Genomic DNA, 16,112 nt, shown 5'->3' with positions numbered 1-16,112 from the left:
GAGAATTTACAGGTTCTCTCGTAGCTAATATTTTAAAATGCGTGGATTCACGCCAGTTCTCATCGCGATACTTTTAATATGAATACGTACAACCCTAAAATGCCTTGTACTTTATCAATCTAGATACGTTAAAAGTTAATAAACTTTTTTTTGGGGATATGTTAGATTCTTAAATCGAAAATGAGTGTGCGGCAACTGCATAACACGAAGATGAATTTATGTCAATGTATAGAAAGAACGACAAGACAGGTAATCAGTTTGTTCGCTTCTAATTAACAAATCAGATGCAAAGACGCTTAACAAGGATACTCGGGGTTGATAAATTCAACAATAGGAATTATCGCAAACGTTCATTGTGCAAGATTATGAAAACAACACAGACTAATATCACACTGGCCCAGTTATACTATTAGAAATAGTGGTAACTCTGATTTATAGTCGGACACAACGATACAGGGACTTGGGTCAATGTAGCCTATTACGGTTAACGCTTTGTAAAGTAAGTCGCGCTGCGGGAATGCGGCCAAAATAATGATTGTCGTTTAATAAACTTATTAAGTCGAAATGACGTGATCTGTATCGACAATAGTATCGTAACTGCAACCGATAAAAACTAGAAGATCGCGAAGTATGTCAATCAACTGTTCGTGTAGTCGTATTTTTAGCGAAATAATGAATGAAATAGCTTCTTCTATCCAATGTATTCAATCGTGACCTACGGTAAAGATTGGAAATTATACATTATATTTTACATTACCTCTTAATTAATGTTCCTTTGAATAACAAATGACAAATCCATGAGATGTTTAAACACGTGATATTAATCACGATTATAATACGATTTCCTTCTTTAAACTAACATAGAAGCATACTTATGTAAAGTATGTGAAAGTACTGCAAATAATCATTTTTTTTTATTTTTGAACAAATATTCTAGTCATTAAATTATACATCTATGTAACAGAATTTCCATGTAGGTATTTTTGCTGAACTTTTGTGTTTTGTACCATATGTATGACATTTGAACCGCTTAAAAAAAGAGTTACATTAAAAATAGTTTAATGGCAAGGAGATACGTCGATAGACTATGAGAAGATAATCGATTAATTTTCGAATAGAGATAAAACAGATCGAATTCACGGGTGTTTATAATGTCTTATATCCTACGATTACGCTACTATTCATGCTTATTAGATTATAATGATGAAATAATATATCATTATTTTCAAGGATTGTATCCAGAGATCTATATAATCGGTATATACGTATATTAAAACAAATGTTTAAGAAAAGTTTTGAAATAAAATGTCATCTTGACGTTACATTGACGCTTAATATTAAGCTCTTAATATCAAATTTAATCTTATGTACTTTAAGGTGTCTTATATATTTAAAAGATAAAGATATAAATGCATGAATTACTTCTCCAGTTTAAATATATCAGATTTTCTAATCTTACAGTGGAAACATGATAATAACGTCATTTTTCAAGTAATGTCACCTATATCGATCGTCCTTTTCATTTCAAGGTACATAAGGCATGTTAACAAAATTAATGCATATATTTAATTTTGATTAATGCAACGGTAGTTCAAATTTAACAAACGTTCGATTATATTCGCTAATGTTGCTTATTGTTAGAAGAAAATGAAATAAGCAGTGTTACATTTTCAAAAAAAATCCTCTTCAGAGCTGATTATCCCACTTGAATATTGAACGGGAACGCTATATTATTATAGCATGATACGTCGCGTTTAATTTATGTTCTAATTCACGCTTTCGCAACATTCTGGCCGCAAACACATACACACATCTTATGTTAACCATCCTTGTATATTTACGATAACTTCATCAGATTTAATATTCCATATTTTAATTTAAAGGTGAACAATCGTTACTCAAAGAAACAAGGCATTAAATTTATTATTTTTCACGCATAAGAATTATTCTTCGCACATACGTTTACCCTAACGCAATAATTTTATTTCAACACGCATCTTATATCTCGAAGTTTCCGAAATATTAAATTTCCTCGAAGTTCTATGTATATTTAAAACTGTACAAATTCGTTTCTCTTCTAACATGACCTTTTTAACATGATTTTCCACGTTTAAGAAAGATCAGTATTATAATGTATTAAATTTACGTAAAAAAGAACTGTTACAGTATATTTGAATATCTTTAACCAGTTCGATCATTCTGAATATGCGTACAATATTTTTGCCAATATAATATAACATAAATGCCATTAAATTGCCATTTATTTTAACGACAGATTATTCTACTAGGTATTATTTCTTACTACGGAAAAATGTGCGTTGTTAATAAATGAAGGGTTTACGGAAAAAAGGGAGAATGCCAAGTTTTAGCGTTCTTTAGAGAACGAAAATTTACTTTTCGATATATAATGTCACACCTTTGTATTTTTTCATAGATATTATATCGAAATGAAACATTTCATTCTTCGTTTTATCCTACATCATTTTCAACTTTTATTTATAATCTTTTTTATGTTAAGCAATATATAACGCGTTAAACTGTACAAAATGAAAAGTACGTTGCACGCTTCAATTTCCTATAGCTACCGTAAAACTGGGAAAATTAAAATTTGAATTAATACGGCCAGTGTGACAAAGAGCGCGCGCTGCCCCCTTTTCTCCGTTGGTCCTCTAAAAGTAAAATTCGTATTATTTTATTTATAATTCTGTCGCACGTACATATAGAATGTAGCTGGCAAGATAATTATAAAAATTGTTAGAAAAATGATTTCTTTTTATTTTATAAGGCGTAAAAACTCTGTTTATCTCTTATTGCCCTCGTTTTTATTATACGCGAAAGCACTGCGGATAAAATTAAAAGCATATTTAACAGAAGAAAATAAGTGGCGTGCGTACTCGATCATCGCAATAAAAGACACATGCAGTTTCTTAGTAAAGGGTGATGACCTCTCCATTTCGTAAAACGGATCTAGGATGAAATAGACATATACGTACAAAAGAAGCGATATGTAACTACTGACTTTCCTTCACAATCGTGTTGAAACAAGTGGTACGTCAATTTTGAATTACGTTTGCTAACATATTCTCGTTTTTTCTTTCTAGTTGTTAAACGTAATGGTTAAAACGAGCTAAAAACAATATTTTCTCGTCATTCAGAGGAAACAAAGATTTTCAAGTAACGGCATTAGGATTGTATAATGGCGATATTTCTATAAATCGTATGAATGTTAAATTCGAACAAAAGAGAATGACATTTCCAATTTCATATAATTAAGATATCTTTGAAAATGAAAAAATGTCCCTTGTGTGACTTAAACAATTCCAAAGTTACAAAATGTCTTAAGCTCGAACGAGTATGGACACATGTACGTAAAGTTAATAATTAATTTAACGAACGTTGCTTGATTTCGTCATTCTTCGTGATAGCGTTTCACCCCTGTGTGTTGGCGTGAATGCGAAGGAAAGAAGAAGATCGCGGTTTCCGATGAGAAACACAAGAGGACAGAAGAGAAAAATGACATGGAAGGAAAGGGATCAAAGAGAAGGGATGAGATCGAACGAATACAGTGGGAGGACTGCATGTAGATCGTAAAACGGAGGATGATGACCTCCCCTGAGTTACAAAGCATCTGCTAAATAAATGATACGCCAGTTGTCGTAAGTCTAGTTGTCCTCAGCTTCAGACGAAGACGAGTTGGCTCTAGGATCACGTTACTGGCTATCGTCATAGTTGCTCATGGGGCCGAAGGCCCTTCGGTTAGCCGCGGCGTTCGCCGTCATCCAACTTCTTTTGCCGCAGGTTCATTCCATACGGACCAAACTCAGGAAACAACGGTCCAAGCCGCTGCAAGCTCAACAAGCCGCCAATGGTGAATACGATTACGACTATTACGAGGGTTACGATGACTACGATGATAGAAATGGTGAATATTATACTTAAACTTATTTTTTCCTACCCTTCTTATAATATATATACAAGCTATATTTACGTGGATAGGACAGAATCGTGCATCGAGCTATATCTATGTTAACTTACAAATACTTGACACAATTTACTCGAATTAATTTAATCCCTTTAGCAAGTGCAATAACTGCATCGTGTGTACCACTTTTTCATTTATTAAATCAGAGAGCATGTATTTTAATTGATCTGTTTTAACGGAGTTATTATCATAGAACGTATAGTTTGAAAAATGAAATATAATTCTAAGAATACGATAAATGTGAAATTGATCTTTGGCTATGTTGTTCTAATTCCTTTCAGAGTTCGTTTTTATATGAAGTCAAACATCACGGCGATGAAAATAAGAATATTATGGTGCGCATAAGTATCGCTACTTTTTAAGAAACATACGAGTACAATACGATTCACGGTGGATTCAACTTGCAAATGGTTTCATCTTGTTTCGAAATTATGTCTCGCAAAATGAGCAGCAAAGTTTTCTTTGGATAAAGAACTTATTTCCCGTAACAGATACGATTTGCTAATTTGATGTTAGCTGTTATCTTTTACATTTATGAGTTTTATAAATGATCAACCTTAAGGAGCAAGATGATGCTATAGAAAAGAACGCGAAAGTTTATTCGTTTAATGTAATTCGTTATATTATCCGTTCCCTTAATTCTACCATTTTCAATCGTAATAGTGAAATATAGAAAAATTGATTTCTTAATGATCTCTGTCGCTTGTTTTTAATATACGTACATACATGTATTGCAATTAATGTAGAAGTGAATCTTTCTATGTGATATTTATGGGGATGAAATTAACATCTGTATTGACATCTGACACCTACGAATCTTTGCTCGATGAATTCGAAGCGACGCTATAAAGCTACGTATAAAAGCTAAAGTGCGTTCCTCGCACTGTCTGCATGTAGATTACATAGTTAAAACTGCGAGGCACCTTTGATCTCGTCAAAAAACCGACAATCCTTAGCAGTCTCGCGAGTCTGCCTCACACTGTCTCTATGTAGTTTAATGTCTAATCGCCCGACAAGTCCATATGATTCTTTATTTGCCAGAGACTAACGTTTTATCTTCTACGTAAATTATCTCAGCATCATGATCCTGAAAAGTAAAATCCGATTTATATGAACATGCAAATTCAAGCAAAGTTAATGTTAATGTAAAGTGAAAATTTATATAGTTCGTAATTTACAATTAATAATAAAATGTAAATCATAATGTAGAGAAGCTCTTATGATTTTTCTCAAAAACTAACGAACGAGCAGAATTTATTTTATATTTTTGATTTATTTTTATACATAGAATAAATTTCTCTCTCGTTGTAACAGCTACTTTGTCATATCTTGCGGAAAATTTAATACATTTATACAATGGTAAGTGATTCCAATTTTTAGGTTTGATAAGTGTAATAATTCTGTAAACTTGTTATATCAATTTCAATTCCCTCGTGAAAACGTATAACACGTTCATTTCGTAGTATATAGAACACACACGGAAAACGACAATTCCTAATAGTGATGATTCTTATGCTGTTTTATGCTTTAGATATGCTATGAAATTACCTAACAGTTCTTCGTTATTGTAAGAGGTTATTTCCTATGTCGTTGCGAAGCAATTAAAGGAAGTATTAATAACCATGCAAGCAACACCGGAAGCTTTGGATCAGATGCTTGTTTTAGCGCTTTGCGTAATTCAATTAATCAATTACATTAACTGATAAAAATTAACAATTAAAATGTTTATTGTAGTCTATTGAGCGAAACGCATCTCGATGTATATTCCAGTCGTATTAGCTTTTTACCCATTTAACGAGTATTATAACATTTCCACTTACTGTCAAAACTGTTCGAAAATATCGAGTTGTCCGAGCATTCGTATGTCACGATTACCTGTTCGAGTCTATTTTATTCTTATTCTATAATTTTCTATTTTCTATTTTATAATATTAATATTTTATTATATACCTTATACAATATTTCTATTTTAATAATATTTCTGTTTAGAAACTACAACTACAACTGCGCCATCACCACCTGTTACGTCCAGTGTTAATACTGCAAGTACGTACAATATGTAAGAAAGCACCTGTAACGAGATACATATAGAAACATGCGTTGTATAAAAGTAACTAAGAAAAGGAATCATATATGACTGAATTTTCATAGAAGAATAGGAAATTGTTTAGAATAGATAGCGATGAAATTGTGTATGATTATAAAAAGTAACAAATTAAATATTAACGAAAGATTACGATATAACGCCGATAAGAAATAGTGACAAAACATTAACTACGTCATTTATATTATGTTATCTTAAGGCAGGGGTGAATTACCGACAGAGACATTACAAACTTTCTACAGACCTGGACTGTCTACAGATGTACCAACGCAAGCGACAATTCGAACTTTCAGTCAAGGTATTTGATACTTTAATATGCGTATAATTTATCGACTGTAAATTCATAGTAAATATTACGTGCTGTCAAGTAATGATTATATTTTGTACTATCATTTTGTACGAAATGTTGGCATCTGTAAGAGTCAAAAATACGAATTTTTGTAAGAATCCGCAAGCTATTGATAATTTTTATCGTACTGTACATGATTCGTTTGTAATAACTCTTCATGCGCTAACAAGCATTATGCTTTCAACAAACTTTGCTTTTAACTAACAATGATGTACTGTGTCATTGGATATCAAACATATTTCTTATTATGTATCCATGATAGATGATTAAATAGATGTAATCATGTAGCTGATATTTTTTTAAACACTGATTCATTTGGAATGTCGTAGTCGGTATATTACCAAACGAAGTGCAAACAACACCAGAACAAAATCATGCAGTAAGTATGAAATTTAAAACATACTATGACGTTGTGGATATATATAATAATAAATGTAATTTATTTACATCGCTAGTCACCGACAGAGATTGTTCCTGGTGAAAGTAACGTGATTAGCGCGGTTGCTGTTCCTGGACCCAGGGTAAATATTATTACAAAAACATACATATTTTACATTTGTAACCGATATATCGTCAATGGCACGTATGTATATATTTTGTCATTAGACTGTGAATTCTTCATAAAATCTTTTGTGAAAAATGGGACGTAACAATATGCAATGTTCCAATAATAATTTTTATCGTCTTCATAAATTAGGGCGAGCCTGGTCGACCTGGAGATATGGGTCGTCCGGGAGATGCTGGATTTCCAGGACACCCTGGATCTCCGGGAATTCCGGGACCTCCGGGGCCACCAGGGCCTATACCTGACGTAAGTAGCGTCATTAACATTTATTTCTATCTAAAATTTATTATTTGAATCTGATTATTATTAATGTATAAATTTATGATTAATACAGATAGTATAAATATTTAATATAGATTATTAACAAAATGATGTTGAATATTGCAACGTACATAGCAGTGAATTATCGCTGTTAGTGTCAACATTTCTAATACTCTAGCGAATATTAGATTTAAACTAAATTGTTATTAACAGGTATCAATGTATTATCAACAATTAGCTTTATCTCAAGCAAATCAAGATAAAGGACCGACGGGAGCAGCAGCACCTTTGTATGGTCCAGAAGCCTACTTACAAATGCAAACTGGTCCTATTGGACCGCGTGGTCCATCAGGTCATTATACTCGTTTTATTAATTATGTATTTCTATTTTTATTGTCAATTGTTAGACGTCTATTCGATATTTTTCAAATTGTAATAGGTCCACCTGGACCACCTGGACCACAGGGTTTTCAAGGAGTACGAGGAGAACCTGGTGAACCTGGAACTTTGGGTCCTCCAGGAGCGCCAGGTCCCAGAGGATTAGCTGGTTTACCGGGAAAGGATGTATGTATACATATTGATTAAATTATTAATATTAGAGTTAGATAAAAGTATATGTTATTGTTAGGGTAATACCGGTGAAGATGGAGAACCTGGTCCTCCAGGATCGGTTGGTCCAGTCGGACCAAGAGGTCTACCAGGGATGCCTGGTCTTCCTGGTGTAAAAGGACACCGAGGTTTTCCAGGGTTAGATGGTGCAAAAGGGGAACAAGGTGTATCTGGTGAGAAAGGATCCATGGGCGTACCTGGACCGATGGGACATGTAGGCCCGATGGTAAATATTAAATATTCATATTCACATAAATAAAACTAAATTTTGTAAATTGTAATCATATATTTTAATTATATAAAAACAATAATTTATTAGATGTTTAATAATTAAATAGGGCCCTGCAGGTCCACGTGGTGAAAGAGGTAGAGAAGGTCCTCCTGGACCTCCAGGAATTAGAGGAGTGGATGGTATTGCTGGGCCCCCTGGTCAACCTGTAAGTAGAATAATAAAGATTACAAATATAGAGTGGTGCAAAAGAGTCGCGAAGGAGTTTGAAATAATAATAAGTTAAAATATATTTGATTTAAAATAGATTTCTTTCCAAAAAGTAAAATATAATTCATAGAGATCTTTTTGAGCTACGTGCAAAAAACTGTGATACATAAATGCCCACCATTTTAGCCTCACAAAGTTGAGTTATTTTAATAATATTTTGCATGATCTTTGTTAAAACATTTGGCATTAACTCCTGCATTTTGGTTCAAATGTTCTCCTTCGGCTGCCGAATGATTCTTTGTTTATCTACATGCACCTTCACTTTGAGATATCTCCAAAGGAAAAAATTAGGAGCTGTCAAGTGTAGCGATCGAAAGAACAATTTGAATCCTAAATTTCTGAAGATTAAATCTCGAAAATAAAACTCTATAATGTTGAAGATGTATTTTGCCAGATGTATTTTAGAAACTCTGGAATGCAAAAAAAAAAAAGAAAAAGGAAAAAGAGAAAATCGTCTGTATAGTATCGACTATGTATTAACAAATGTGTAACTTTTATAGGGTACGGTAGGTAAACCAGGTTCTCCTGGATTTCCAGGTAGTCCAGGTGTAAAAGGAGATCAAGGAGCACAAGGACCAAAAGGAAGCCAAGGCATACAAGGCCCTCGAGGTATATTTTCTTACATTAGATATTATTTACCATGATCAAGTAACTTGAGATAATCAACAAACTACAGCATAAATAACATCATAAATAAAAATATCGTATAGTATTGTATAATTTGGAAGTAGACGACGAAATATCCTAATAGTACTTGTATACATCGCTGATAAGTGAGATTTTAGAAAACAATTTTCAATGTTGATAAATTGAAAGATGTATATAGGCTTATATCATAGTAATGAAGACTGTTAAATAAATTCGACTTTAAAATTAAATGACTGAAATTTGCATCGAAACATTGTCTACCTTTGACCTTTAAAATTATATCTTTAAGAGGTATAACATATTTCAATTCTCTTTCCTGCGTAGGTGAAACTGGTCGTCCTGGTCAACCTGGTGAATCAGGACCGCAGGGTCCCCAGGGAAAAGATGGAATACCTGGAGAAAAGGGAAGTACAGGAGCAGCTGGTTTAGTTGGTGCTCCAGGTTTCCCTGGAGCTCGCGGACAACCTGGAATACCTGGCAATCCTGGTGTTCCAGGAGCGAAGGGCATGCCTGTAAATATTGTTTTTGTATTCCTATTCTCTCATCTCTTAAACTTTCAAATTGTGTGCTTCATCTTTCTTATTGCACTATATGTACCAAAATATTACAATTCGCAGGGACTTTCAGGTGAAAGAGGATTCAAAGGAGATAGTGGAGCTAAAGGTGATTCAGGAACTCCAGGACCACGTGGTTTGCCTGGTCCTCCTGGGAACGAGGGTAAACGAGGAAAAAGAGGAATGCGCGGACCAATTGGTACATCCGGTCCTGCCGGAGAACGTGGAGCACCAGGCGCACCAGGTCTTCCGGGACCTGATGGCCCCATGGGACCCAAAGGTATGTCGTCATAAACGTCATAATTTGTCAAAATTATTATCAAAGACTCATTTTTGAAGAACATGCATTCTTAATTCTTTTTTAATTTCTGGACATGATGTTTTAAGTCTTATTTAAAACTGCTTTACAATGATGTATTAATAATTAATGTTAACATATTTATGTCAATAAAAATAATTTATATAATTTTTTGCAGGTCAGTCTGGAGATCGTGGACCAATTGGACCAATGGGGCTCAGAGGAGCTAACGGAGATCCTGGGCGACCAGGATCTCCCGGTTTACAGGTCTCTGTCCATAATTATTTTAAAAATACAGGAAAATAGCGTTTCATCAAATATTTACATTTAGAAAATTAAATAATAACGAATAAAGTTACATCTCAAATATTTTGTAAAGTTTTGAGGAACTAAAAGATATAATATTTTTTCTAATGATCCACGCTTAGTTAATTATATGTGCTAGTACTACAATTTTACTTTGTACTTACGCTTTATATTTTAAGAAACATATATTAGAATATCTAACTATGTTTTGTAATTCTCCTGATATTAGCATTTATAGTATTACTATCCTAACTAGTATTCTAATAAATAATTTAAATTATACAAAGAGAGAAATAGTTGAAATAAAATATTACAGGGCACACGTGGTTTAATGGGTCGCCCTGGTGCTCCGGGGAAACCAGGAAACCCAGGAGACCGAGGAATTCAAGGTGCTGATGGAAAACCAGGTGAACAAGGTCCAGCTGGATTACAAGGTTTACCTGGTCCAATAGGTCTCCCAGGAGAAAAGGGATATCCGGTATTAATATTTATATTTTTGTTGTTTTTAATATAATAATAATATAAGTACGTGAAATTAATATTTTTACGGAAAATGTACTCATTAAAAGGGTGAACCAGGAAAAGCTGGTGAGCCGGGAAATCCTGGACCACCTGGACCTAGAGGTGATACGGGAAAAGAAGGAGCACCAGGACCTCAAGGTTCACCTGGACCATCAGGAGTAGATGGTGAACGGGGACCTCCAGGATCTCCAGGTCCTAGAGGTTTTCAGGTATATTTTGAACGTTCAATAATATATAATGAACACAGAGTTATATATTCTGAAGTTCATGTATCGATCATTATTGCTTTATTCGATTCTATTGATAAAAATACGTATAAAATAAAAAAAAATTCACGTAGACCTTATCGTTATGATTATATCAGAGAAAATGATTCTAATAGACAAGAACCAATCAGACTTGCATATTCCACTCTTCCCGCTACCCAATTATTCAATAATGAATATTGATTTTGAAAATAATTGCTTTAAATGTAAAACATATTTATAAAATGGGTGTAAAAATAATAAAGGGACAGTATGATTTTATTACATAATTTGATTATGTAATTAGGGTTTCCCAGGCGTTACTGGTAATCCAGGAACACCAGGAAAAGATGGAGAATCAGGTGTTCAAGGACCACCTGGTCCACCAGGTATACCTGGAAATAGAGGTGAACGAGGATTTCCTGGTGAAAGAGGTACACCAGGAGGACCAGGATTAACAGGACCAAGAGGAGAACCAGGTGCACAAGGATTAGATGGACCTCCCGTAAGCATTTTTAGATATTTTACATGTTAATTTTAAATCTATTTAACATAAACTACTAGAAATTACTTTTCACATAAAATTTAACACATTATTTGTTTATATGATTTTACATAAAGTGTTATATTTCAGGGATTACCTGGAGCAAAAGGAGATCGAGGAATTTCAGGACCACCTGGATTAGTAGGATTGCCTGGCTTACGAGGAGCTACGGGAGAGTCAGGCCCGAAAGGAGAAAGAGGATCTAGCGGACCGCCTGGCCCTGAAGGACCTTCAGGTTGTACATTACAAAAAAATTAACATACTTATTATCTTAAAAAGATATATAATGTACACATATTCTATTATAGGACGGATTGGAGAGCGTGGCCCACAAGGTCAAATTGGTTCACCGGGACCGCCAGGTGAATCAGCAGAACGAGGCGATCCTGGATTACCTGGACCTCCAGGAGAGGTAGGTGCTCCTGGCAATCCAGGAGAAAGAGGACCCCAAGGATTACAAGGACTGCAAGGCTTCCCAGGACCACAAGGACTCATTGGTTTACCAGGATTAAAGGGTGACCGTGGTTATCCAGGTTTAAAAGGAGATCAAGGAAATCCTGGTCTACCTGGTAATAATTAATATGTACTAAATGATATAAAAACATATCAAATTTTACATCTCTTGTAAATATACGCTTCTAACATAAATTTTACAGGTAGCCCAGGTGAAACTGGACCACAAGGTCTAGTTGGTTTGACGGGAGCTAAAGGAGTACGAGGAGAACCAGGTGCTAGAGGAGAGCCTGGTATTATGGGACCACCAGGAGTACCAGGAATCGTTGGTGCAACGGTATGTTTCATTTTATTATCGAAGAATATTGTTTAAATTACTATAAATATTAGAGAATATTTACTTACTAATATATTACATTATTTTGTTACAGACAAAGCATAAAATATTAATGTAATTTAACTAACAATTTTAAATCCCTATAGGGCCCGCCAGGCGCAATAGGACCATCAGGACCGCCTGGGTTACCAGGTAGTAAAGGTAATATTGGGGAAACAGGACGAGCCGGAAATCCTGGGCCTATTGGGAATCCAGGTTCACCTGGTGCAGATGGAAATAAAGGCGAGAGTGGTTCTCAAGGACCACCAGGTACTCCTGGTCCTCAGGGTCCTCAAGGCTCTCCTGGCGAAAGAGGATTACCTGGTTTACCAGGTCCGTCTGGACCAATAGGCGCTAGAGGAATACGAGGAGCACCTGTATGTTCAACTATCTCTTTATCTTGTGAAATTTACATATATCTACTTATATTAAATTATGAATTGCGAATAATTTATACTTTATTTAATGTAATATAACAGGGTGAATCCGGTGTACCTGGGAAACCTGGACCAGAAGGTCCACCTGGACCTCCTGGACAAGTTGGACCAATTGGACCACATGGACCATCAGGAGAAATTGGAGCAGAAGGGCCCAGTGGTAAACCTGGACCACCTGGAATAGCAGGTCGTCCTGGAGATAAAGGACCACCGGGAGCGGTAGGACAAACGGGATTACCCGGATCTCCTGGTTTACCCGTAAGATATAACCATAGTGTATTTTTTTATAAATTACAATAAAAAAATCTTAAATATAAAGTTTTAACAATGCAAAACAGTTATGTATATAGCTATATATGAGTATCATGTACACTTTGGTAACTAGGGACCACCTGGTCAAGCAGGTGCTCCAGGATCAACTGGAGAAAGAGGACCAAAGGGCGAAACAGGACCACAAGGTGTAGAAGGACAGCAAGTTAGTTTCATCATTCATATTATTTATGTATACACGATACATGATAATAATTTATAAGAGTTGTAATTAGCATTGGTATGTATTTTTATTGTGACTTTAAAATAACTGAAATAAAAAGGTCAAATAATACCATTTCTACAATTAGGGACCTAGAGGGAAACCAGGACCTATAGGATTGGAAGGTCCTAAAGGTGATCGCGGAGAAGAAGGCCAGAAGGGTGCGAAAGGCCATCGAGGATTTACTGGTTTACAAGGTTTACCCGGGCCTACTGGTCTACCAGGGGAGAAAGGAATACCTGGACTTCCTGGTCTACCTGGAAAAGATGGCGAATCTGGACCTAGAGGTAGTCCTGGACGAGATGGCAGCCCTGGGCCAATTGGATTAACTGGCAATCCAGGACCAAAAGGTCCTTCAGGTGAAGAAGGTCGCCATGGACCACCAGGTCCTCCTGGTCCTCCAGGGCCTCCAGGTCCACCCGGTGAACTTGGATTAGGATATGATGCTGCTTCTTTAGCTGCACTTTTAGGTGATTATTATAATTTTTCTAAACCATGAAATTACTTCATAATTTTATATTATACTCACTATTATTATTAAATATTGTTCCATACCATGGAATTAATCATATTATTATATGAATAGGACAAGGTCAAACTAAAGGACCAGATCCATTAGTTGGTGATGAACCACCTAGAATGTTTAGTCAAGACATGACAGAAGAAGAAAGGAAAGAACTCATTTTGAAGGCATATAAACAATTGAAATCATCATTCCAGAAATTTGTAAAACCAGATGGTGGAAAAAGTTCACCAGCCAAAACTTGCAGGGACCTTTATACTGCATATCCAGATAAACTTTCTGGTCAGTTTATAAATAGAAAAATAATGTTTAATACTACAACTATTTTTGTTAGTAATTCATTTTAGGAAATATGAATTTATTTACTGAAAATATTATCCTATCATAGGAGAATATTGGATTGATCCTAACGAAGGTGATACAAGAGATGCAATTTTAGTGTATTGTGATGCTAAGAAACGTGCAACATGTTTATTGCCTAATCCTGTACGTTCCCCAGAAATTAACTATATTACTGATCAACCAGAAACTTGGTTAAGCGAAATAGAAAATGGAATGAAGGTAACAATTTTTTGCTGTTGTTGCGTAATAGTATACATCTTCAATATGATGAATCAATTTATTGTTGTATATATTTTTAATACCCATAATATATAGATTACATATAAAGCAGACAGTAATCAAATTGGCTTTTTGCAACTTCTATCGAGACATGCATACCAAAATATAATATATCACTGTAAAAATAGCATAGGCTATTTTGATTCTGAACGAAAGACATATAGAAAAGGTATGAAATTTTTAACCTGGAATGATGTAGAATTAACACCACGTGGAAATCAACGTCTAAGATATGAAATGATAACTGATGAATGTAGAGTAAGTTTCGCATTATTTAAATGATGATTTGTTAACCTTGCAAAATATTTAACATTGAAACATTATAATATTTATGACAATGTCTTTACAGACATATAATGGACAATGGGGTAAAACAGTAATTTCATATGAAACTGATAAGCCTGTAAGACTACCTATAATAGATGTGGCCTTACGAGATATTGGAAAACCAGATCAAAGCTTTTCTATTGAAATCGGTACTGTTTGTTATGAATAATAAATTGAAATTAATAAATACATTTTTATATTATCATTACATAATTAAAATATTTTCTTTACTCAAACATTTCCATGTATATGTACATATATAGTATATGAAAATTTGAATTTTTTAACAGTTCAAATATTATAGTATGTATATTAGTTATTAGTTTTTTTATTTTTTAATTAATGACATAAATAAAATATTGTTATAATTTGTATATATTGACATAGATATAACTTCATATACTAAATATGTCAATAGTCACTCAATAATTTAGATGTTTAAAATAATTAGTCCTAGGTAATATATATATATCGCCTTTTTTTACATATTTACAAAACTATTTTACATATTAGTCTTGATGACAAATTAAAATACTGCTACATTTTCATGAAATAAAATAATGTGAATAATTAATGATTTAAAACATAAATTTAATTAAATTTTTTCTATAAAAGCCTGAAAATTATAACATATCTTTTTAATAAAAATTTTTATCTTCTAAAGTTTATATGTTATATTAGTGTTGCAATCATTATTTTAACTCTTTTTTATAAGACGTTTTATATTAGCTTAAACTTTTTACATGTATTTTGTACTATTAAAATTAAATACTACCTATTTCTTTCATATATTTTAAAATTATTAAAATATCATCTAATCTTAATTTTTGTGGATTTATAAATCAATTTACAAAATAATTTATATTCAATGTGATCGTACATCAAAATAATACAATCTTAAGTAACATTATTTCCCAAATCCTAGTATTTAAAGAAATCCTACGTTATTATGAACTGAGCTACGCTGACATATGTGTATATAAAAGTTGATTTAACTAATTATAAAATATTCATAAATATGGAAAAATTGAAAACAAGTTATTAAAGCCTAATAAATTATTTTCTTAAATTGATTTACTCATTTTTATATAACTTTCTGTAATTTTAAAAGCAGTCCCTTTTTCTATAATCCTTTATATTTAATAATAATCGTGTTACATAAATATACTAAATATGCATGTATTCAATTAAATTTCTCACAAATTATATTTAAAAAATTTGTAGAATTTCATTTACATATTTCTTCTAAGTACAAATAAGGCATGTTGCGATTACTTATAATTGATAAAAATAATATTCCAAAATAAATATGTAGATATTACCGGATATTACATATCGTGCTAGAATAGTTGATATT

At 33.5% G+C, this 16,112-nt stretch overlaps 1 protein-coding gene across 1 annotated transcript; it reads left to right on the top strand.

Moving 5' to 3' along the window:
• Positions 1–1,433: 1,433 nt before the first annotated feature.
• LOC117204144 (collagen alpha-1(I) chain-like) lies at positions 1,434–14,963 on the top strand. The gene is made up of 28 exons (XM_033441280.1): positions 1,434–3,922; positions 5,972–6,028; positions 6,286–6,384; positions 6,765–6,814; positions 6,891–6,956; positions 7,133–7,246; positions 7,475–7,613; positions 7,701–7,825; positions 7,890–8,096; positions 8,209–8,307; positions 8,870–8,978; positions 9,342–9,529; positions 9,635–9,851; positions 10,048–10,136; positions 10,492–10,653; positions 10,745–10,906; positions 11,250–11,447; positions 11,577–11,721; positions 11,795–12,055; positions 12,143–12,276; positions 12,423–12,692; positions 12,795–13,010; positions 13,138–13,227; positions 13,373–13,754; positions 13,871–14,089; positions 14,196–14,368; positions 14,465–14,686; positions 14,778–14,963. The coding sequence occupies exons 1-28, from the start codon at positions 3,736–3,738 to the stop codon at positions 14,922–14,924; spliced, it is 4,527 nt and encodes a 1,508-aa protein (XP_033297171.1). The 5' UTR covers positions 1,434–3,735; the 3' UTR covers positions 14,925–14,963.
• Positions 14,964–16,112: the final 1,149 nt, after the last annotated feature.

Source organism: Bombus bifarius, unplaced genomic scaffold, assembly GCF_011952205.1.
Source record: "Bombus bifarius isolate JDL3187 unplaced genomic scaffold, Bbif_JDL3187 scf7180000007977, whole genome shotgun sequence".
Classification (NCBI taxonomy): domain Eukaryota; kingdom Metazoa; phylum Arthropoda; class Insecta; order Hymenoptera; family Apidae; genus Bombus; species Bombus bifarius.
The sequence above is the reverse complement of the archived record's forward strand: the minus strand, read 5'-3'. Positions and strand labels throughout refer to the sequence as shown.

Excerpts from the sequence above, each read along its gene's own strand:
- LOC117204144 (XM_033441280.1), top strand. The coding sequence starts at position 3,736 with ATGGGGCCGAAGGCCCTTCGGTTAGCCGCGGCGTTCGCCGTCATCCAA. Across the intron at positions 3,923-5,971 it reads TGACTACGATGATAGAAATG|AAACTACAACTACAACTGCG; the intron begins GTGAATATTATA and ends ATTTCTGTTTAG. Across the intron at positions 10,654-10,744 it reads CAGGAGAAAAGGGATATCCG|GGTGAACCAGGAAAAGCTGG; the intron begins GTATTAATATTT and ends ACTCATTAAAAG.